We start from the raw sequence: 23,586 nt of genomic DNA, 5'->3' as shown, positions 1-23,586 counted from the left end.
GTTAAGGAAAATGAGTGCTCTGTTATTTACCAATTTGGGGGGCTTGGTCATAGCTTTTTAGGCCTTTGATTGCTAGAGAAACAGACAAGCATTCATAGAAGGCTCTTATTTTGCATAAATCAAAAGCCTGTTTACTGGAAAAATAAAGTCAATAACTCTTTCTCTTCTCTCACTGGTTCTTCTGCAGATGTCTGGTGGAATTTTCTCCCCGCTGGAGAATCTTTGTGACTTGGACAATGCCAACTGCCACCCACTTGTGTGTTTTCTATGCCACGAGCAGTACGAACACCCTTGCCTCCTGGATTGCTACCACAACTTCTGTGCCAGCTGCCTACGGGGCCGGGCCATTGACAGCCGCCTCACCTGTCCTCTCTGTGGGTAAGAACTGCCTCGCCTCCTCCGTCAAGGGACACTGGACAATTTAATACAGGAAGGGAAAAACCAGTGTGGTGTAATAGTTAAGAGCAACAGGTTCTAATTGAGAGAATTGGATTCAACTCCCCGCTCCTGCACATGAAGCCTGCTGGGTGACCTTGAGTTCGAATTCCTACTGATCCATGAAGCTCACTAGCTAACAGTAGACCAATGACTCTTTCTTGTTCAGCCTAGCCTGACTCACACGGTTTTTGCAAGGCGAAAATGGTAAACAGTATTTGCTTCCCTGAGCTCCTTAGAGGAAGGGTAGAATTTTTAAAAATGATGTTCTAGATCTAGAACGATGAAGCAAGCAGAGATACATTAGGCAACCTCCTATGGTTGAGGGTGCTTTGTACCCTTAATTATTGAAATAATGTACTTCCCAGGGCACACCAGCAATTGTCTCATGGCATTCTAGTGTCCCTTCCTTTCCAGTTTGGGAATTTCTGGCATAGATCGAAAGGCATCGACTTCCTAAAAAGGATGGCAGAGGCAGGTGTCTGGCCTTTGTCCCTACCCGTAAGGCACTCATATCAGGTTTACCCGTAGCTGCCAAAGGCATCCAAATCTTCGTGATTAGCTGAGATGAAGCTGAGAGCCAGCTGGAGGATATGTCCACAGAAGCAGTCACTGAGGCCCGAGAAATTGCAATCTACTTATTTTTAGCCCTTGCTCTTATTGCGTCCCGTGTCCAAAAAACCCCCCCAAGAAGGAGGATGTTGAAAATTCCCTCTTTTGTTTTTGGGCCCCTGAAACACGAAACCTGTATCACAATGGGCTTCATCTGTCAACAGCTGCAGAGTAGAGAGCTTCTGCTTTTAGCGGATGTCTGGGAGAGAATGTAGCTTGGCAGAGGAGAGCAGCCAATGGGGAGATGTATCCGAGGCCTTTTACTGCAAACTCGGGAGAGCTGTTGCTGCAACCAGTGAAGATCCATCATCAGTGGCTGGATGCTTAGTGTTAGTTGCCAACCAGAGGCTGGGAAATTCCTAGAGATTTGGGGGTGGAGACTGGGAATGTTACCCTAGGTAGGTACCTCCATTTTAATTGGGGGAATTATAGAGAGCCAGCGTGGTGTAGTGGTTAAGAGCAGGTGGATTCTAATCTGGAGAACCGGGTTTGATTCCCCACTCCTCCACCTGAGTGACAGAGGCTTATCTGGTGAAACAGATGTGTTTCCCAAACTCCTACATTCCTGCTGGGTGACCTTGGGCTAGTCACGGTCCTCTCTGAACTCTCTCAGCCCCACCTACCTCACCGGGTGTCTGTTGTGGGGAGAGGAAGGGAAAGGAACTTGTAAGCCACCTTGAGTCTCCTTGCAGGAGAGAAAGGTGGGGTATAAATCCAAACTCTTCTTCTCCTACCTGTGGAGACAGAGCAAGAGGGGGGTAACTGGGGCAGCCCACGAGTCCCAGGTTTTACTAGACTGGCACTTGGAACACTGAGGAGAAGCATCACACAGATCCTAAAGCTGCGGTGTGCTTACCTGAGCAATTGCTCCATGGAGCAAATTGGAGACAAATCTCAGCCAGGTATTTGGGCCTTTTTTGTTTTGTTTTGCTTGCCTGCATGAAGACCCAGATGACACCCATTGCCTGCATTTTTCTGTCACAGGCACCAGTCCATTGTGAAAGGCAGTGGCCTGCCCCCAGAGGACCGGCTCCTCAAGTTCCTGGTGGACAGCTCCGGGGACTGCGAGGAGGAAGCGCAGTGTGCAAACTGCGACCTTCAGTGCAAGAAACAGGTAACGGCGCAGCCCTGGCAGGCTCGCAGCTCTTTTTCCAGGCCCTGGAGGAGCAAGCTCAGGGCAGACTGAATTTCAGTACAGGTGATCCAGGCTTGAAGCCTGGCTGGTCCAGGATACTTACGAAGGCCTGACTCACATCATATCCAGGGCCACCATGGGGAGTCGCAGGCATGCCTTTGATAGAAAGTATCAGTCAGCCTGCCTGGCCTGCTGCCCAAACTAAGCCTCGGAGCAAGCTGCGGGTTTTTCTGACCACCTTAAAAACATGCCCCAAACAAGAGCATTGCATAATTTGATGCTTTTTGTAAAAGTATTGGTGTAATACGTGACAACTGATACTTGCTTTGCTCCCTTACCTGTTTATCCTAGTTGTACTTTGGAGAGAGTATCTTGCTTCAAGTCACTGACTTTGGATATCTAACCGATCTCCCTTAGGACTTAGATGCCATGTATTTCTGCAACACCTGCAACCAGCCCCTCTGCGCCAAGTGCCGCGAGGATACCCACAAAGCCAAGATGTTCTCCCGTCATGAGATCGTCTCACTGACCAAGCGGATCAAAGACATCCACAAGAAATGCCGTATGCGATCCCCACACATTCCTCCTCTGCTATAAGTAGAATTTTCAGTTCGCCACATGCTATCTACTTTTAAGGACAGGAGGGGCCAAAAACACAGCCCCTGTTGTACTGGTTGACCACAGGCTAAATTTCCTATGGACTACCTAGAACAGTGATGGCGAACCTATGGCACGGGTGCCAGAGGTGACACTTGGAGCCCTCTCTGTGGGCACGCACACACAAAGTTTGTCATGTAGGGGGTGAAAAATCACCCCCCCACACACAAACACATCTAGGCTGGCCTGGGCCACTGAGAACAATGTGCGCGCACCGCGGTGAGCAGGGAGGACTCGGCTGGCAGGCCTGATGCCTGATGCCTGTGCTCCAGGTGGTTGCTGCCCGAGGGGGGGGGGGGGGCACGGAGAAAGCAGAGATGCTAGAGAGGCACAGAGCAGTGCGTGCGGAACTTGCTGGAGGCTAGAGCAGGCTGGTCCCTGCTTGAGCGGGTGGCGCAGAGGAAGAGGGAGCCAACCAGTTTTTTCTAAACTAAAACCTCAGCATTCAGGTTAAATTGCCGGGTTGGCACTTTGTGATAAATAAGTGGGGTTTGGGTTGCAATTTGGACACTCGGTCTCAAAAAGGTTCGCCATCACTGACCTAGAATCTGCAGGCTGGTGGGATTCTTGCAAAGAATACTAGACCTTGGAGTGATCCAATAAGGTTACATTAGTATCACATTAGTGTAGCAGGGCCAGCTCAAGAGCACTTTAAGGCATTTTTTAAAAAAATTATAAGATCTCAAAAGCCACCGCTCAGGGGGACATATAGGGTCAAATACCCCTGGGCTGCAGCCATCCAGTCACGTGTGGGACGGAAAATCACCCCCACACCCATCCTCCTTCCCTCTGGGTCCATACACTGACTTCAAGACCTGGTGCAAAAAAAGTTGTTTGATCATGGTGGGGGAGGGCGGCTGTCCATATGGGTGGGCGGGGCAGAAAAATTTTGTACCAGGCTACATTTTCCCTAGATACGCCTCTGAAAGCCACACACACACACACACACACACATTCTGTGGATGATTTACTTCTTGTCTCTTCCAGCACTTCACGAAGAGCTTTACATCATGTTCTCCACAGAGAAAAAATCCATGCTGTGCATTAACTGCTTCCGGGACATGCCAGTGTGAGTGGGGTTTTTTTTCTGTCTTGTGTCAAATGCTAGCTAGTGACAAGTGTGGCATGACACCCCGCCAGCAAAAATAGAGTGAAGGAGGTTGTTGCCCCAAAGAATTTACAGAACAAGGGGAGGAGGGAAATCACGGTGCGGCAACTGATGTGTGCCAATAAAGTTACTATTCACAAGGGCATCAACATATTAATAAGTCACTAAACTGACACGTAGACACATGATTATCAGTGGTTTTTTTCTCCCCAAAGAGCAAGTAATGGCTTCCTGGGGTTGTTTGAGGGTGAAAATGGCATAGGGAAGAGGCAAGCCCCACATCTCCCTGCCTGTTGCCAGGGGCATAACGCCCAGGGGGTCATATGGGGTCAGATGTCCACAGGCCGCAGCTGTTTAGTTGCGCGTGGGGCGGAAAATCACCTCCCACACACATACACCCCTGTCCATACACTGACTTTAAGACCCGGTGCAAAAAAAAAGTTGTTTGGTTGTGGTGGGGGAGGGCGGGGGAGGGCGACAAATCTGAGTTTTCTGCCCCACACAGGGGGGAGTGGGGGCAGAAAACTCAGATTTTGCACCAGGCTACATTTTCCCTAGATACGCCTCTGCCTGCTGCAGTCACCCCCCCCCCCCCAAAAAAAAAACCTGGAGTGTGTTTGGGAGATATAAAAAGTCCACTGCACAAACATGATGTTTTAGTCCTCGGTTTGTTTCCCAGCAGACATGAGGACTTTGCAACAGGCAGTGGGACCCCAAGGGTTATCCACTCAGAAAGGCAGCAGGTTTTGAACAGAACAGATGGGCCAGTTTCTCGTCACCGTGCACAATGAACCAGGGGAACTGCTTGGTCACAGGATGTGTTTTCAATATTTTTTTGGCAAGCAATGGAGAGATCTTAATTCCTCGATCTCTGGTCTTTCCTTCCCCAGGGAGAGCCGAGCACACTGCATCGACATCGAGACTGCATACATGCAAGGCTGCGAGAAGCTGGATCAGGCGGTGATGGTAGGTACAAAATCCAGACCCTCGGGACCCTGGCTGGAGTTACGTCCTCCTACTTTCATTGACCTTAATGGACTTAGAAGAGGAGGACTTTGTTTAACATGGTACTGTGGGATTACTGACTCTCAGTAACTGCTGAAACATCGATTTGCTGCATGAAGTAGTAAGTTCAGGTCTTGGCACAGAGCTCTGGGTAGATCTAGGAAGCTCAGCTGTCGGCACAGAGCTCTGGGAAGATCTAGGAAGCTCAGATCTTGGCACAGAGCTCTGGGTAGATCTAGGAAGCTCAGCTCTCAGCACAGAGCTCTGGGTAGATCTAGGAAGCCCAGTTCTTGGCACAAACCTCTGGCTTGATCTAACAAATTCAGTTCTTGTGAGGCCAGTTTGGCCCTTCTTACATCATGGTTTTGGAGAAGCTCCAACAATTATATAAACGAAGAGGATGTTGAAATCCAGAAGGAATCTGGAGGTAGACCAGGCCGATCTACTAACAGGAGTGAACATTGTAAAGCCTTCATACCCACCATTTCGGATTTCTGTCTTTGCGACTTTCAACGCAACCTTCCGTCTCTGTTAATGCACTACCCAGGCTGTGAAAGAGCTGCAGACCTCCACGCGAGAAGCCATTGTGCTCCTCAAAGCTATGATTGAGGAGGTGCGCAACAGCGCAGATGAAGAAGAGACAGCCATCAACTCGCTCTTCAGTAACATGCAGGTGAGGAGAAGATGCAGCAGGAGAGCCATGGTTCTCTTCACAAGGGCTTCATGGAAGTAGAACAAAGAGGTAGGGATGGCCCTTTCTATGGTCCTTCCTTTCTGGTGGATCATCAGGAAATGCCCCAGCCAAGACCACAAAATAGCGAATGGGGAGCCTTCCTGTGGGTTTATTATCTTTTCCCCATTTTTTTTTGCAGGACAGGTTGGCAGAAAGGAAGAAGATGCTTTTAAAAGTGGTCCAGAGGTAAGTTGGCTCACCATTAGTTCCTTAGCAGGAATTCTGCCTGATTTTCCTGTGGGCTTATGCAAATCCATTTATAGGGCAAATACAGAAAACTGCCTGGCTGTTTCGAGGGGGGCCACAAGAGAGGCCCAAGACCCAAATAGCAGTGGTTAAGAGTGTCAGAATAGTGGCAGACTTGAATCCAGAAGATCCAGGTTCATATCCCCACGTTTGCCACGGAAGTTTACTGGAAACTCATACAGACGTTCCCTGGGTGGGAATGGGCCAGTCACAACTCTATGATTCCCTTTACTGCCCAGATTTAGACTGTAAGTTGCTTTGGCTGGGAACTGTCTTTTTCTTGTCTGTGGCACTGCGTAACCTGCTATGCATGCCCGTGACTTCAGCAATCCAGCCTTGTGGTCATTATCCCTTCGTCAAAGTATAGACTTGTTTTGCATTACGAGTGATTTGTTCACTTTGCAGGCTATTCATCCCCAAGAGTCGCACTTCGGCAGCTTCTTTAATGAAGCTGCCGTGCAATTGGGAAGCAATAGCCCCCTCTAGCGCTAGCATTGGTATTATAGAACTTCCAGCACCGTTTCTCAAAACTTTAGACGGCACGGAGAGAATTTTCTCCTGAATTAAAAGTACACGTCACACTTATGTTCTTATGTTATCCAAAAATCATGTGAAAGAATAAGACATTTCATCCCTCAAATGATCCCAGGTTCTGCAGATGGACAGGATTGCAAAAGAGTACCTTTGAACAGTGACTCACACAGAGGTACAACAGGAAGCCACTGCAAAGGGCAGCGTATTCTGTCATGTCACCCCTAAGGAACAGTCTAGTGATCAAACCAGACTCCATGTGGAGGAGCAGCAGAATTTCCTGCCCTTTTAGGTAGCTGCCTATCTGTGGGACTGCCTGTGTAACACACTTATCTCTATGATACACTTCTGAAGATGCCAGCCACAGATGCAGGCGAAATGTCAGGAACAAGATCCACCAGACCACGGCCACACAGCCCGGAAAAACCACCAGAACCAGTTGAATCCAGCCGTGAAAGTCTTTGACAATACATTCAAACATGATATAGTTATATCTCAATTTTAAGGTGGCTTTTTTGCGGGGGTGTCTTTTCAGTCAATACGAAGAAAAAGAGAAGGCCTTCAAGGAGCAGCTCACCCACCTGGCATCGCTGTTACCCACTCTACAGGTAAGGCAGGGGGATTCTGTACAATGGGGACTTGCATGGTCAGCCAACATTCAACAGATTTGGTTTTCCTCATCCGTGTATCTCCATCTCAGGAAAGGCTACCACCAATGCTTATCCTACCCTTCAGGCTCAGGCAGAGGTGGGATCCAGCAGGTTCTCACAGGTTCCCGAGAGTAGGTTACTAATTATATGTGTGTGCCGAGAGAAGGTTACTAATTGGTGATTTTGCCACGTGATTTTTGCCTTAGTTACGCCCCTCCTCTCAGCAGTAGCACGCAGAACTTGAAGCAGTCTAGCAGGAGGTGCACCAGCATGTGTGGCAGCCCTGCAGCCTACGGCATTTGTTTCCTGCTCAAGGATCAGCGCAGTGGCTGCCTTTGCCACGCCCGCCCCAGGAATGTTCTCACCGGAACGTCTGCCAAACCTCCGGCCATGCCCTCCGCCTCTGCCCCATTGGCGCTTACACCACAGTTTGAATCCCACCCACCATGGAACCTGTTATCAAAATTTTAACGGCATGTGTGGCAGCCTGTGCCTACGCGGCATTTGTGAGCCTTCTGCTCAATGATCGGCTTAGAAAGTGGCTGCGCTTTGCCATACAGCCCCCCCAGGAATGTTCACCCGGAATGCCCGGCCAAACCCCCGTCATGCCCCGCCCTGCCCCATTGGCGCTACACCACAGTTTGAATCCCACCACCATGGGAACCTGTTACTAAAATTTTTGGATCCCACCACTGGGCTCAGGTAGTAAAATCAACCCTTTAGTTTGTTTACTGCTAGTTCAAATGACACACTGGATATTCATTTTATATTTGTTAAAACTGATCTGATTGGGTTTTGCCTGTAGAGCATAAGATATTTATTTCCTAAACATGCTGTGTCCTCGGAGGAGGGTGTCTAGTGAGTGCAGATTAGATTTGGATTGCCTGGCACAGTTCCTGCATTTTTAAAACACAGACAGACACCCAGCTGGTAGCTCTCTCTTAACATAAACATTCAGTGATAAATGAGCATCTGTTGACTTCCTGCCTGTCACACAACTGTAAAAAGCATAGAAAGTTGGCTAGGAATTTAATTTCTGGGTAGTTTTTTCCCCTGATACACCATATTGTTGAGCCAAACACTGTCTTCTAAGAATCCTCTTTCCACAGTAATGAGGGCAAAGAACTTGTTTTTAAAACAACAAACATTTGTAGTCCAGACATTTGTAAGCCAGCTGTGTTGAAGTGTTTAGATTAGGATTTATTTAGTCCGCCTATTTCCCTGTTTGACCCGAGGCAGCATACCAAAAACCTTTCAAAATAAACGCAGCAGCATTTAGCACAAAACCACTAGAGCTGGTAAAAAACAGACTGTCTTGGTTCTAAGAGACACAAGACTCCACAAGAGAATTCTTTTCGCCACCCTGACAGAATCGCAAAAACCAAACCCTCTAGCACAGAAAATGTTCCAGGACTTTGCATCTAAACCAAGATGGCTGTGGAGCTGTTTTTGGTTTGTACCATGATGGAGAAGGTGTTGGGATCTCTAGATGTAGAGCAGGGGTCCCCAAACTTTTTAAACAGGGGGCCAGTTCATGCATGGCCAGAGCCCAGCCGGGGGCCGGACCAAGTGCCGCCCGCGGGGGGGGGGCACCATCCATCCGCCCTCGACCCGCCCCTGGCCGAGCCCCCCACCCCCGCGGTCCCCTTCCAATCCGGTCCTGAAGCTCCGCCGCCTTTCTCCTCCTCCCCCCCTTGCCGCATTGGTACGGTCCCCTCCGGCCGCTTGGAATGAGCAGCGAGTCGCCCGCGCTTAATGCTGTTTGTAAACCTGGGGAAAAGGAGATAGAGAAGGGGGAGATCCGCTTCTGCCCAGTGGGCCGGATAAATGTCTTCCGGGGGCCTGATTTGGCCCCCGGGCCGTAGTTTGGGGACCCCTGATGTAGAGGAATAGTGTCTGATTTCTAAAAAGACAATAGACTGGGCAGGCATGGAAGTGACCTCCCCAGCCTAGAAGCTTAATTCACCAATGCCTGTTGGGCATCATTTTATTTTGGGGTGGGTGTGGGGAGATAATGAGTGCTATTCAGTCAAGAGAGAAACATTCTTGGCTGTTTTCAAGAAATACTCGCAAAGCTGTCCATTTGTATCAGGGGAAAGTTATGACTTTTAGCCTTTCTGTCTAGGTCCACCTGGTGACCTGCTCCGCTTTTCTGAGCTCTGCCAACAAAGCCGAATTCCTGGATTTAGGCTACGTAAGTGCAAGATGTTGGGCTGGCCTGCAACACAGTGACCTCCACTGTCACACCTACCACTGTGCTTCCTGACACCTACTTCCTTCTTCCTCAAAGCATTTTTCCTCCCTAAAGCAAAGAGTTTTGGCTTATTCCATTGGAGCAAGAGGTGTTTCAGAAAAGTCCAGGAGGAATCAACTTTATATCTTCAGAAAGCACCCATTCAGCAACAGCAGCTTTCAGCATAAGAGAGCGCTTGGCTTGGACCCAGCTCCCGTGGCAGCCATTTTGTGATTGGCCCAGCCCTGTGGCAGCCATTTTATGATTGGCCCAGCTCTGTGGTAGCCATTTTGTGATTGGCCCAGCCCTGTGGCAGCCATTTTGTGATTGTGTCCATTCCCCGTTTTCAACATTCCAAAAGCAGCCATAGATTCAGCTAGAAGAACTGCCATTCATGTCTAGTCATAGCCACTCTTGGACAGTAGGGAGACCCAACTGGGCTGGCCAGTGCTCTGTATGAAGAGAGTACATGCCATTGAACACTTGGCAATGTAAGGGAATCTTCTGCAGATGAAGAAAGGATCCCTCATCGAGAGGGCTCCAGCCCAACCTTTCATCCCATATATAAACAACCGCTCACGCTGACACCATCCTTGTTCGCAGAGAGCCACGAATCTTTTTAGAAAGATGCCCTGTAAAATAATAACAACAAAATCAATCATGTAACCGTTAATTAACAATGTAACCATTAAGGAGCAAGGGCCCAGCCACAATCGCTCCAGAACGCTACATGAAAGTTTTCAAGCTCTCCCAAAACATCTGCAAGGTGTAAGTGAGGATTGGGGCAGCCACTAAGAAGGCCCTTCTTGTGCACAGAGGGCAGTCTTATTCCAATCTGAAATTCATTGAGTGTTGAGCTGTATCCTCCACAAAGTCTGTTGGGGACATCTTTCCAGCAATTATCTGAGCAATTTTTGTTTGGAAACACATGGTGCGGCTTCTGTTACAGCGGAAAGCGAATTCCATGATGCCATCTAACCCATGCCTTTGATTTCAGCAACTGATGGAGAGACTGCAGAAGATTGTCAAGGTGCCCCATCGGATGAGGCCTTCCCAAACCAGCAAGGTAAAGGGTGGCCTTCTTTGCAGAATGAGCTGAGAAAATTGGTACTGAAAAAGTCTCAAGCAAAGTAGGAATATTTTCACTTTCCAGTTCTCCCGTGTACAAGTTTACATTTTCCTTTTTTGCTTTTTGCGTTTGGGTGACTTCCTGTCTAGCTTATCCTTTCTGAGCACTTTTGGGTAAAAACCAGTGGTTTCATATGATAATATTCCAACAACTGTAGAGAAACAAAAAAACACTTGTTTTATATTTCGCAAATTTGCGTTCTTGCTGCAACAATGATTCCTGTTTTGACAATCAGTTCTCTTCAACATCATAGGGAATGTAATCATAAGAACATAAGAACAAGCCAGCTGGATCAGACCAGAGTCCATCTAGTCCAGCACTCTGCTACTCGCAGTGGCCCACCAGGTGCCTTTGGGAGCTCACATGCAGGATGTGAACGCAATGGCCTTCTGCGGCTGTTGCTCCCGAGCACCTGGACTGTTAAGGCATTTGAATCTCAGATCAAGGAGGATCAAGATTGGTAGCCATAAATCGACTTCTCCTCCATAAATCTGTCCAAGCCCTTTTTAAAGCTATCCAGGTTAGTGGCCATCACCACCTCCTGTGGCAGCATATTCCAAACACCAATCACACGTTGCATGAAGAAGTGTTTCCTTTTATTAGTCCTAATTCTTCCCCCCAGCATTTTCAATGAATGCCCCCTGGTTCTAGTATTGTGAGAAAGAGAGAAAAATTTCTCTCTGTCAACATTTTCTTTCCCATGCATAAATTTATAGACTTCAGTCATATCCCTCTCTCAGATCGCCTCTCCAAACTAAAGAGTCCCAAACGCTGCAGCCTCTCCTCATAAGGAAGGTGCTCCAGTCCCTCAATCATCCTTGTTGCCCTTCTCTGCACTTTTTCTATCTCTTCGATATCCTTTTTGAGATGTGGCGACCAGAACTGAACACGGTACTCCATGCAGGGGAAAAAATCATGCAGGGGAAAAAATACAGCACAACGATGATAGTTAAGCAAACTTGTAGATTTGTGGTAATACAGGTTTTGTACCCAATACTGCCTAGACAGGAGATGAAGAGCGAAATGGTACATTTCTGATATATCAGGTTTGCTCCTGAAAATGGCATCCATGCACTTTGCTCCATCCATCTTTGTTTTGTGTAATATGTTATTTGTGCCCAGATGTCAAAACATTAGGTGCACTTTCACTCTGCATGGTTAGTTATTGTTGGCGGGGCAGAGAATCAAACAACATATCAGGTTTTCTATGCAATATGGAGGAAGAGTAGAAACTGACACAGAAATTGACACAGAAATTTTCCCGGGAAGTTTTGCGTCAAGTCATAGCCATAACCATGTGCAGGAGAAAAACTTTAGAAATTATCATGCTTTCGGGATGACCAGTCATCCGCACCGGTTTTCTTCCAGATTAACACCGAGTACAGGGCCGAATTTGCGCACTGCTTGGAGCCGCTGCTGCTTCTCACTCCACGTCGCTCGGTTGTAGTGAACGGAGGGAGCATCGGGCCCGGAATGAGCAATGGAAACATGTGAGTCACCTACTCTCTCCATGTCTTTTGTGGGCAGGCATGAGCGCAAGGTGACTGCATAAGTTGTTGGTATCCTAGGCCCCTTCCGCACATGCAAAATAATGCGTTTTCAAACCACTTTCACAACTGTTTGCAAGTGGATTTTGCTATTCTGCACAGCTTCAAAGAGCACTGAAAGTAGTTTGAAAGTGCATTATTCTGCATGTGCGGAATGAGTCCTAGACAGCTTTTTGCCAGTTCAAAAGTAAAAATAACAGGACTAAGGGTGGGCAGTTGGTAAACAAAAACATAGCCCCTTTCCAATACCTTGTTGGAATGGCTGGTATTTTTGGGGGGAGGGCATGGCTTCACCTCAAAAAGGGCAGCAAAGGAGCCAAAATTGGAACCCCAAGAATTATACTTTTGGATTTGGGGGGGAGGGGCCTGTTCAGCCTGCTACCTTCATATAAAAAAGAATCTCCCTCCCTCCCTGGTCCTCCACCTCCGAAGGCCACAGTTTAAAGCTGGACCCAGCCAGGCCAAGGCCGGCATTGAACTGAGAGCTCAGACTGGTCGGGTCCAGATTTATACTGTTGGCTCCGCCTCCAGTGGTCACATGCACTTCCAAGGCGGAGCCAAGTTTTTAAGCTGGACCTGGCCAGGCTGAGACCGCAGTTCAACTTTGTTCCTGTCTCTGAAGTCCATGAGAGTCTTGTAGGCAGCAGGCAGTGTGACTTCAGCCCTGTTCAACTGCTGCCTGCCAGGCCCACATGGAGTCCAGAGGTGGGCATATTTTTGGGGTTCAAGTTTAATAACCTGAAAATTTTCAGAAAAAGCTGATATGTTGCATTGACCTTTTTTGTGTTTTTTTAATTTCTAATAAACCTGAACCCGAAAAATACTGTTATTTTTCTGGTTGCCCTCCCCTAAACAGGACACAAAAGCATTGTGTGTTGCTTGGGGTGTGTGTATTCATCATAATACCATCACTTGACTTACTGTTGAGCTGGGAAAATTGCAACCTCGGGCGCCCTTGGGACACCCGAGAGCAAAGCCGCCGTCCTGATTAGCTGCAAGTGCCAGTTCCTGGAATGGACGCTTTCCCAGTACAGCTGGCACTGGATCAAGGATAGGAAAGGAAGAAAAGAAACGCTCTTTCCGAATCCCTTGGCTCCAACACCTGAGCAAATATCAAAGAAACTCTACCTGAAAATCTCATAAAGGCACACTTGTCAGTGGGCCAGTTCACACATCATTGCTTTTAGGTATATGCTCCAGATTTTTACGCACCCAGGTTAAAAATGTAACGTCCGAATGAGTGCTGGCTGTAGGCAAACTGACTGCAGATTCGTGGTAAACGTATAATTCAGCGTACGGCATGAAGCATGTTTCCATTTGGAAATTTTCCACCTCTGCTTCGTTTTTATGCCCATTTTGTTGGGATGATTCAAATGGTCTCACCCTGCTTCAGTGTATTTGCTTTGCTTTGGATGTCGCGCGGACCAGCAAATGTGCAAGTCCTACCTACGTTACTACCATTTTCCATATCTCAACCCCAGTGGGTGCCATTTTCCCCACCCAGGGTGGCATTTTTCAGACAGACAAAAAAAATCAGTGCTAGACAGCTCACAATCATAATGCTTTACTGCAAAACAGCAATATTGGAAGGGGGGAGCAACTTATTTTTATTTATTGAACACAAGAATGTGCAATGTGTTGTTCGAAAATTAAACTTGGAGGATGCCTGCCAATTTAGAAAACAAGACACTAAAAATAAAAATAGGAGCTCAGCTATGCAAGATACAAAATACTCCCAAAAATTCACTAAACCGTAGAGCATAGGTGTCAAACTCGTGGCCCTCCAGATGTTATGGACTACAGTTCCCATCATCCCCTGCCATGATGGGAACTGTAGTCCATAACATCTGGAGGGCTGCGAGTTTGACACCTGTGCCCTAGAGAACTGGATCATAGAATCATAGAGTTGGAAGAGACCACAGGAGCCATCAAGTCCAACCCCCTGCCATGCAGGAACACACAATCAAAGCACTCCTGACAGATGCCCATCCAGCCTCTGTTTAAAAACCTCCAAAGGAGGCTCCACCACACTCCGAGGTAGTGCATTCCACTGTCCAACAGCCCTGACAGTCAGGAAGTTTTTCCTGAGGTTTAGGTGGAATCTCTGTTCCTTCACCTTGAACCCATGACTCCTGGTCCTAGTCCCTGGAGCAGCAGAAAACAGGCTTGCTCCCTCACCAACATGACATCCCTTCAGATATCTAAACATGGCTATCATGTCACCTCCTAGCTTTCTCTTCACCAAACTAACATTCCCAGCTCCCTAATTCTCTCCTCGTAGGGCATGGATGAAAAGTTCTTGAAGGCCAGATGTGGCTCCACCTCAGGTTCTTGAAGGCCAACATCTGCCCACCTCAGGTATTCCCCAGCTTATCTCCCTTAGGGCTCCTGATCTGGTGGCTCTGTTTGCCCTGACCAGCAAGCCTTCATGCCCCGCAGTTTACCTGCAAAGTGGTTCCCAACCGCAATCCTCCCAAGTGGGCAGTTTGTCCATCCCTATTTTTATCAGAATTTCACAGAACTGTTCAGAGCAGTGTTCCTGGTGCTGGATATATTTAGGACCATCGACATCACACCCCCTCCTCTCCATCACAGCTGTTGCTCTTGTAGGCAAAAGACTGCCTGCTCCAAGACCGGAGGGAGGAAAAGGGATGGGCCGTGCAGCGGCAGGCATCCAGGAGCCTTTCTTTGCCCCAGAGGGAAACGGAGGAGGTAGCGAGCGCTCTGGGGCTGCGTGTCATAAGGGCTCCGGCCAAAGGGAAAGACCGGCTAGGAAGGGAGGAGCCATAGGGGAGCTGCAGCCCACAGACCTGGAGGGACCTTCTGATCAGTAAGTGGGGAATCGGAGCATGAGACACCACTGGAGAGTGGGTCGGGGAGGCTGCAGCCCGGGTCTTTGGTCTTTATATAATGCAGCTAGGAGGAAGTTCCTGGCTCCTCTGTTGATTGACAGCAGCACTCTCACAGACCAACAGAAAACCCTCTTCCTTCTGGACAAGGGCTCAAGAGAAGTCTTAGAGTTGACTGCCAGGTTCCTCTATTGTAATTGCAAGGCGCTCTTGATGTAACTTTTGAAACATTTTATTCCGCTTTTAAATCATCATTTTAGAGGATTTTTAGAAATATAGATCCCTATTTTGTTATATGTTCTTTTGCAAATTTGTATGTTTTTTTAAAGCATGTGTTATTGTTGCTCTCTGAATGCCCTTAAAGGTTTCAGTTCAGTCATGATCTGGCGGTGTTCGGAAGATCTCGCCTTCCTTATTTCCGTCAAAGGGAGCTATTCCAGTCCTCGTTTCGCTGATTCTCTCAGCAGCTCTGATTCTGACACTGGAAGTCGCGGGTGTCTAGTGCATGGTTTCCCACTCTGGCCCCTACTCCACTGCATTTTACTCAAGAAGGGGTGAAAACAACAGCCAAAACTGCTTGCAGCTTTTGCTCTGTGAAAGTAGCGGAGAGTCCTGTGTGTTAAGGGAAGCTTACTGTCTTTGGCACATTCTCAGACAGCACAAGGTGGTAGTTGGGGTCACAGGCAGATTGCAGGGACCTGGGTTCTAATTCTCACTCTTTTGTGGAATTTGGTCACCAATTTGGTCACCAATTTGGTCATGTTTTCTCAGGTGAGGCTATTTACAAAACGGTTGCTAAAGGAATGAGTATTGTGTAGTGGGTTAGAGTTTCATTCCAGGATCTGGAAAAGCAGATTCATCTCCCTGCTCTGCAGCTCAGACTCACCTACCTCGCAGAGTTGTTGTGAGGATGAAATGAGGAACGGATAAACCTTGCATGCTGCTCTAAACATCTTGGGTGAAGGGATGGGGGGTGGGATAGAATTGGAAAAACCTTTCCAATGTGCACATCTTGGAGCTCCTTAGTGGAAAAGTATGATTCAGTGTTGAATATTTACAAAATAATTCCAGAATGACAAAGTTCTACGTGCCAATTTTTTTCTGAAAGCACATTAATTCTTCTGTGTCTTGGAACATGTACAGAGTCTTATCCATACTGCTAATTAACCATGGCTGGGAATGACAGGAGTAGCATTTCCCAATTCCAGGATGCGGCTTTTATGCGCCTTTGAAACCCCCCATGCCTTTTCTTTTAAAAAGAATTATTCAGATGCCAGTCTTTTGCACCAATACTAAGTGCCAGCGTGGCTAAGAGCAGGTGCACTCTAATCTGGAGAACCGGGTTTGATTCCCCACTCTGCCCCTTGAGCTGCAGAGGCTTATCTGGGGAACCAGATTAGCTGGTGCACTCCAACACATGCCAGTTGGGTGACCTTGGGCTAGTCACAGTTCTTTGGAGCTCTCTCACCCTACCCACCTCACAGGTGTTTGTTGTGTGGGGGGGAAGGGAAAGGAGATTGTAAGCCCCTTTAAGTCTCCTTGTAGGAGAGAAAGGGATGTATAAATCCAAACCCCTCTTGTTCCTTCTTCCTGGGTTCAATGGTAGCTTTTTTACAAATTCCCTCTCGCATCTTGCTTCAGGATCTCCGGAGGCCCGTGTTCCAAGACGCTGATGGTATCCAGCTGCCCCTCTGCTTGTGAAAAGATGTCCTTAACAGGTTCCATCGTCCGGAAGCCAACAATGCATCGTTACATCAGCACCAAGGTCTTGTTGGCCGAAGGGCGAGAGACGTCGTTCACGGAACATTGCCGCAACTATGAGAATATGTACCGGGTAAGGAGGGGGAGGGGAGCGGCCAGTCTAGCCCAATCATGTCACAGCTTGGAAGCTAAGCAAGGTCAGCCATGGTTAGTACTTGGATGGGAGACCACAGAGGAAGACAGGGGTTCCTATGCAGAGGAAGGCCACGGCAAACCATCTCAGCCCCTCTCAGGCCTTGGGATCCTTGCGATCTGGTTGCAACTTGGAAGGCATACAGTAATCATACCTGTTTCACCAGATAAGCCTCCGCCACTCAGGTGTAAGAGTGGGGAATCAAACCCGGTTCTCCAGATTAGAGTGCCCCTGCTCTTAACCCCTATACCACACTGCATAAGAGACAAAGATGTTGATCTCCTTTGGTGTTGTGTTCCTAGCAGGGAGAAAAGTGGGATATGCATAGTGGGATAAAGAGACAATTTGAACTCTCTCCTTCCCCTCCTGCCCCACCTGTTTTGTCTCAGGTCCTCCAAAGTGAGATTCAGAACCTGAAGGATCAAGTGCAGGAGCTGCACCGAGACCTCACCAAGCACCACTCCCTCATCAAGACGGAGATCATGAGCGAGATCGTGCAGAAGTCCCTGCAGATGGACGTGCAGATTGCTTCGGAGTACCTTCTCTGCTGGGCCCAAGTGGGAGATGGGGATGCGGAGCCTGGTTCAAGAGGTGCATTCCAGGGATCAAGCCTAACTCCAGCCCAACAGTCTGGTTTTTCATATACTGGCTAGGAGCTAAGAGTCCCTACAGAGGCCCAGGGATTCGCTTCAAGGCGAACTCAGCCCAACAGTCTGGTTTTTCATATACTGGGCTAGAGCCAAGAGTCCCCTGTTCAAAGAGGTACGTCCAGGGATTCGCTTCAAGGCGAACTCAGCCCAACAGTCTGGTTTTTCATATACTGGGCTAGAGCCAAGAGTCCCCTGTTCAAAGAGGTACGTCCAGGGATTCGCTTCAAGGCGAACTCAGCCCAACAGTCTGGTTTTTCATATACTGGGCTAGAGCCAAGAGTCCCCTGTTCGAAGAGGATTCGCTATACTGGGCTAGAGCCAAGAGTCCCCTGTTCGAAGAGGGATTCGCTTCAAGGCGAACTCAGCCCAACAGTCTGGTTTTTCATATACTGGGCTAGAGCCAAGAGTCCCCTGTTCGAAGAGGGATTCGCTTCAAGGCGAACTCAGCCCAACAGTCTGGTTTTTCATATACTGGGCTAGAGCCAAGAGTCCCCTGTTCGAAGAGGTACGTCCAGGGATTCGCTTCAAGGCGAACTCAGCCCAACAGTCTGAGTTGGGCTAGAGCCAAGAGTCCCCTGTTCAAAGAGGCACGCCCAGGATTCTGGCTCAAGGCTGCAACCCAGCCCAACAGTCTGGTTTTTCATATACTGGGCTAGAGCCAAGAGTCCCCTGTTCAAAGAGGTACGTCCAGGGATTCGCTTCAAGGCGAACTCAGCCCAACAGTCTGGTTTTTCTTCATACTGGCTATTTCAAGAGTCCCCTGTTCAAAGAGGCACGGCCCAGGGATTCGCCTGCTGCCAACTCAGCCCAACAGTCTGGTTTTCATGGCACGCTTGCATGAGTCTCAAGTTCAAAGAGACTCTGCCATACCTGCTGTGGCTTGCATCCCCACCTGCAGTGACTACTGCCAACTCAGCCTACAGTCTGGTTTTTTCATACTGGGTTAGGAGCCAGGTCTCAACAAGAGGTACCCAGGGACGCCTTCAAGGCTTAACCTTCAGCCCAACAGTCTGGTTTTTCATATACTGGGCTAGAGCCAAGAGTCCCCTGTTCGAAGAGGATTCGCTATACTGGGCTAGAGCCAAGAGTCCCCTGTTCGAAGAGGTACGTCCAGGGATTCGCTTCAAGACGAACTCAGCCCAACAGTCTGGTTTTTCATATATTGGGCTAGAGCCCTCTAACGAGCAAACTTCAAGGGAGGTCAGTCCCCAGCATTTCCAGGTAAAACCAGTCAGGTGGCACGTTGTCAGGATGGAACCTGACAACTGAAGGAGGAGCCTGGCGGGGCCGAGGGGAGAGGTGTGTGGGGCAATTCTCCATCCCACAAGTGGCCATCTGGAGTGCGCCCGGGGACCTGTGACCCCACATGTCCCCCTGAGCGCTCTGCCTCTGACTAGCTGGGTGCAATAAAGACTTCTGATCAAGGATCCAGAGTCCGCTAATTGACTTCAGACCTAAGACCTGACACAGACAGTGTGAAAGACCTCACCCTGGACTGCAGCTGCCAGTCTGAGCAGACAATACTGACTCTGATAGACCGACGGCCTCATGTAGTATAAGGTAGCTATGTGCCCAGACCATAGGTCCGTCGTGGCGAACCTATGGCACTCCAGATGTTCATGGGCTACAATTCCCATCAGCCTCTGCCAGCATAGCCAATTGGCCTTGCTGGCAGGGGTTGATGGGAATTGTAGTCCATGAACATCTGGAGTGCCATAGGTTTGCCACCACTGCCATAGGTGCAGAACCCAGCTTTTTAAAAGCTAGGCGAGACATGGTGGCAGCAACCGGTAAGTGGATCTGCTGCAGGATTTCCCGAAGAAACAAGATTCTCCATGCATCCTTAACATCGTAATGCATCAGCGCAGGCCTGTCTGCCGATAACTACCTTTTTTCTTGCAGACCTGGGAAGAAACCTACCAGCGAGTGGCAAATGAACAAGAGATTTATGAAGGCGAGTCCAACCTTTTTGGGTTTCCTTCCCCCATCAGCTCTGCTCTTTTATTGGTGCTCACTCTGGCGAGCACGCCCCCCCTCCCCCTTGAAGGGCCATTCCGACAGTTCCGGGCTGTGCTCTCTTAAGGCAGCTGCGGCTTCCACAGCAAACAGAAAACACGAGCAAGTTGGAGTTCACTGCTTTGCTATGAGAGACGTCAGGTAAAAATACCTCGGTCCGAAAACTGAGACCGCACCGCAGAGCGCAGACCATCCCCTGACCATAGCGTTACCTGAATGTGTTCAGCACAAAATGAAGCAGGAAGTTTCAGGTCCAAAAGGTATGAGCTGGATGATTCAGCAGAGTTCATACAGCACTGAATGGAACATCAGTGGATTTTTTAAACAAATCAAACAGCTGGGAAACGTGTTGCCAGTCATTTCACAGGAGTCTCTTCCCAGACACCAACAGCTGCCAGCGCAGTGTAGTGGACTCTAATCTGATGAACCCGGTTTGTTTCCCCACTCCTCTGCATGAAGCCTGCTGGGTGACATTGGGCTAGCTCAGGGGTAGGGAACCTTTAACACTCAAAGAGCCATTTGGACCCGTTTTCCATGGGAAAAGAAAACACTTGGAGCCGCAAATAATTTTTGACATTTAAAATAAAGATAACACTATATATATAGGAGCTTAACTTAGCTCGTGTACTCCGCCATTCTGGAGGAACTGGGTTTGATTCCCAGCTCTGCCACCTGAGCTGTGGAGGCTTACCATTCTGCTGCCTGCAGGGAATTCAAGGATTAGCCTGGGCACTCCCACCTCGCCGTCGCTGGGAAACCGGGCCTGGGCTAATCCCCAACGGGCGGGCGGGGAAGCCTCATGGGCGTCAGGCCCAGCCTACCATGGGCAGTAGCAGGGCGCTCACTTTGTTACCTGCAGGGGGGAAGGGCAAGGATGGGGTTAGGCGGATCTCGGCTCGCAGGAGCCACAGTGCAAGGACAGAAATCCAAGCTGCCGGGCCTCTCCCTCCCCAGGTCCCCCTACCCCATACTTCTTCTTCTTCTTCTTCTTCTTCTTCTTCAGCCCCACCAACCTCACAAGGTGCCTTTTGTGGAGGTGAAGAGGAAGTGATTGTAAGACTCTTTAAAGGCAGAGAAAAAGCTGGGCATTTTTTAAAAAAATTTTTGATTTACTGGGCTGCCCCTCCCCTTTTGGGCTCAGGGTGGCTTATCACGTGTATATAAAACACAAAAACATCTAAAAATCAGAACATTCCAATAAATACATTCCAATAAATTGCAACTCGTTCGTCCAGATGGCGTATAAAAACCAACTCTTCTTCCTCTTCTAGGGCCATTAATTCATAAGGTTCCCATCAGTTGGAAACAACTTGATGGCACTGAACACACACATACAGGTTAGGTTAGAAATGGGTGACTGACCCAAGCTCACCCTGTGAGCCTCCACAGTACAGGAGGGATGTGAACCTTCGGTCTCTCCGTTTCTGGCTTGGCACTCTAACCATTACACCACACTGGCTCGTAACAGGGTCAGCACACCTGAAAGGCGATGCCTCCTGGCTTGACTGACCTGTCCCGCTCTCTCCTTCCTCACCTAGCCCAACTGCACGACCTCCTGCAGCTGAAACAAGAAAACAGCTACCTGACCACCATCACCAAACAGATCGCCCCCTACGTCCGCTCCATCGCCAAAGTGAAGGAACGCCTGGAGCCCAGGTAGGAAAGCAAGAGACCAACCGAGCATATTCTAGCACAGCTGGCAGGCCGAGGGAGGGAAAGACAGGGGTACCAACCAGTGGTCCGGTAGACAGACAACCGCTTGCCATGTGACCAGACGCTCTCCATTCCGATTGGGTGGAGTTGCCTATTGGCAAAAAAGACACCAGAGTGGCAAAGAAAGCAGTTTCCTCTGGCTCAATGGCCTGCCTGCTAAAACCTCTACCTTACCCACCTTTCCTGAATGCTCAGGTTGCTGGAAGCAAAGGAGAAGGACAGCCAGGCTGAGAACCTGCTGAAAATATATGACGACAGCACAACGACGACCGGTGAAGTCCTGCACAGGTACTGTGTTGACTTTAGGTAGTAAAGAGCTTTGGTCAATTGGCCATGCTGGCAGGGGCTGATGGGAATTGTAGTCCATAACATCTGGAGTGCCAAAGGTTCACCACCACTGTGTGCCCCCTTACAGGAGGTGGGTAAAAGGAGAAGAGTTTGGATTTATACCCCACCTTTATCTCCTGTAAGGAGACTCAAGGTGGCTTACAAGCTCCCTCCCCATTCTCTCCCCACAACAGACACCTTGTGGGGTAGGTGGGTCTGAGAGAGTTCAGAGAGAACTGTGATTAGCCCAAGGTCACCCAGCAGGAATGTAGAAGTGTGGAAACACATCTGGTTCACCAGATAAGCCTCCGCCACTCAGGTGGAGGAGTGGGGAATCAAACCTGGTTCTCCAGATTAGAATCCACCTGCTCTTAACCACTACACCACGCTGGCTCAAGTGAAATTCTCCTATGTGTCAGTTCAGGAACCGAGTGGAATCTTGCCCCTCCAACCACTGGCAGAAACAGGGATAGGTGACATGTTCACATTGGAAGCCAGCACTTTTGGGTGACTCAGAAATTGGTTCCCCTTTCCCACAAGTGTTCCCACCAAAAGAAAACAAATGTACAGGCCTACACCCTTGGCGCGTCTTCTGTTGAGCAAGGTGGCTGTCTTTGGCCCTGCGGTCCTTCTGCTTCCTTGGGTGGTAGGGAAGAAGAGGGTCACGAATGGGGTGATCTCTGCCCCTCACTGCAGCACCCATGAACCTGCAATGGCCCTCCCCGACAGGAGCACCATGCGCTGTCCACCCCTGAAAGAGAATGCTCTTTTTCCTCTTCTTTCCAAGGACCGACTCGAGCAACGAAAACGCCGAAGGCAGAGAGAGGCCCTCGGAACCCAAAGCAGAAAACCAGACGCCCAATCTGGCCGCCAAAGAGCCGTCACTGAAAAGCAACGACTGCTGTAAGAGCCAGCCAAAAGGCTGGGCTGGCAGCCCCCCCACGGGCAGCAGCAGCATCAGCAGCAACAGGCCAAGCAGCGAAACGATTCCAGCGCCGAACACGCACGGCGTCCATTAACGCTGCACAGGATTGTCGGCGGGGCTGGGCGTTAAAACAGCAACTGCAGCGACGAAAATAATTCAGCACAAAGAGAACCCAGATCCTGCAACCCGTCTTGAGTTGTGGACGTTGGCAAGATTTCTTTTGCAGAAGATTTCCTGCTGGGCACGGAGAGGCGCCAGCAGCCGTGCATGGCCCTCCGAAACAATCGCAGAAAGCGTTGCGGCTTCTGAGTTGGCACACATGCTCGCAAGCACTGGGTGGGCTAGAAATGTTCTTGAAACGGCAACCGGGAGAATGAAATATGCGACCCTCGGGCTTGTTTCCTTCATTTCTTTGGCCCCTGTGTGAACTAGCCCCCTGCTTCCAGCCAGTCGCCTGAGCAACAGACCCGTATTTGGATTCTCTGCCCCTAGGGTCTGTCCGGGGAGCTCTGCTGTCCGTGTGGCTGGTCGGTGTGCGTATCGCCTCTGCCTGCCTTCTCCTGGACATTTCCTGTGCTTGTATCAGGGAGAGGGAAATTGTTTTCGCCACGCCTTACAAGAAGCAGGTCACCTAGAGATATGAAAAAGCTACATGCCCATACCAGTCAGTTTTTCAGTAACATACAAAACTGTGTGATGGGGCATATTTGTGTGCCATGAGGCAGCAGATAATGGCCGACGGATTCAAATAATAAATTAGAAGAGTCTGTATTTATATCCCACCTTCCTCTCCTGTAAGGAGACTCAAGGTAGCCTACAATCTCCTTCCCCTTCCTCTCCCCACAACAGACACCTGGTGAGGAAGGTAGGGTTGAGAGAGTTCTGAAGAACTGTGACTAGTCCAAGGCCACCCAGCAGGAGAAGTAGGAGTGCAGAAACACATCTGGTTCACCAGATAAGCCTCTGCCACTCAGGTGGAGTGGAGAATCAAACCCGGTTCTTCAGATTAGAATCCACCTGCTCTTATCCACTACACCACACTGGCTCTCTAAAGGTTCCATAAGTCTAACTTCCCCATCCAAGGGGTTGGGAACCCAGCTGGGGCCACCCACCCCACTGCTCCCACGATGGCTTCCTGGTGGCATGGAGAAGCCTGAAACACGAAGAAGTCTCCCTGCCCCCATTGGGCTT

General features: G+C 49.2%; 1 protein-coding gene across 1 annotated transcript in view; it reads left to right on the top strand.

Moving 5' to 3' along the window:
* RNF207 (ring finger protein 207) overlaps positions 1-23,240 on the top strand; it is a 28,746-nt gene extending 5,506 nt beyond the window's left edge. Inside the window, exons 3-20 of the mRNA XM_048519270.1 lie at positions 188-378; positions 2,032-2,161; positions 2,600-2,744; positions 3,827-3,908; positions 4,838-4,913; positions 5,500-5,625; positions 5,825-5,871; positions 6,998-7,070; positions 9,238-9,306; positions 10,343-10,411; positions 11,843-11,964; positions 16,512-16,704; positions 17,154-17,321; positions 17,902-17,919; positions 19,317-19,368; positions 20,969-21,086; positions 21,339-21,431; positions 22,258-23,240. Coding sequence (XP_048375227.1) covers positions 188-378; positions 2,032-2,161; positions 2,600-2,744; positions 3,827-3,908; positions 4,838-4,913; positions 5,500-5,625; positions 5,825-5,871; positions 6,998-7,070; positions 9,238-9,306; positions 10,343-10,411; positions 11,843-11,964; positions 16,512-16,704; positions 17,154-17,321; positions 17,902-17,919; positions 19,317-19,368; positions 20,969-21,086; positions 21,339-21,431; positions 22,258-22,489 — 2,004 coding nt within the window. The 3' untranslated portion in view covers positions 22,490-23,240. The remainder of the gene's footprint in view (positions 1-187; positions 379-2,031; positions 2,162-2,599; positions 2,745-3,826; positions 3,909-4,837; positions 4,914-5,499; positions 5,626-5,824; positions 5,872-6,997; positions 7,071-9,237; positions 9,307-10,342; positions 10,412-11,842; positions 11,965-16,511; positions 16,705-17,153; positions 17,322-17,901; positions 17,920-19,316; positions 19,369-20,968; positions 21,087-21,338; positions 21,432-22,257) is intronic.
* Positions 23,241-23,586: the final 346 nt, after the last annotated feature.

The sequence above is a fragment of the Sphaerodactylus townsendi genome, linkage group LG16 (genome assembly GCF_021028975.2).
Source record: "Sphaerodactylus townsendi isolate TG3544 linkage group LG16, MPM_Stown_v2.3, whole genome shotgun sequence".
Lineage (NCBI taxonomy): Eukaryota > Metazoa > Chordata > Lepidosauria > Squamata > Sphaerodactylidae > Sphaerodactylus > Sphaerodactylus townsendi.
The sequence above is the reverse complement of the archived record's forward strand: the minus strand, read 5'-3'. Positions and strand labels throughout refer to the sequence as shown.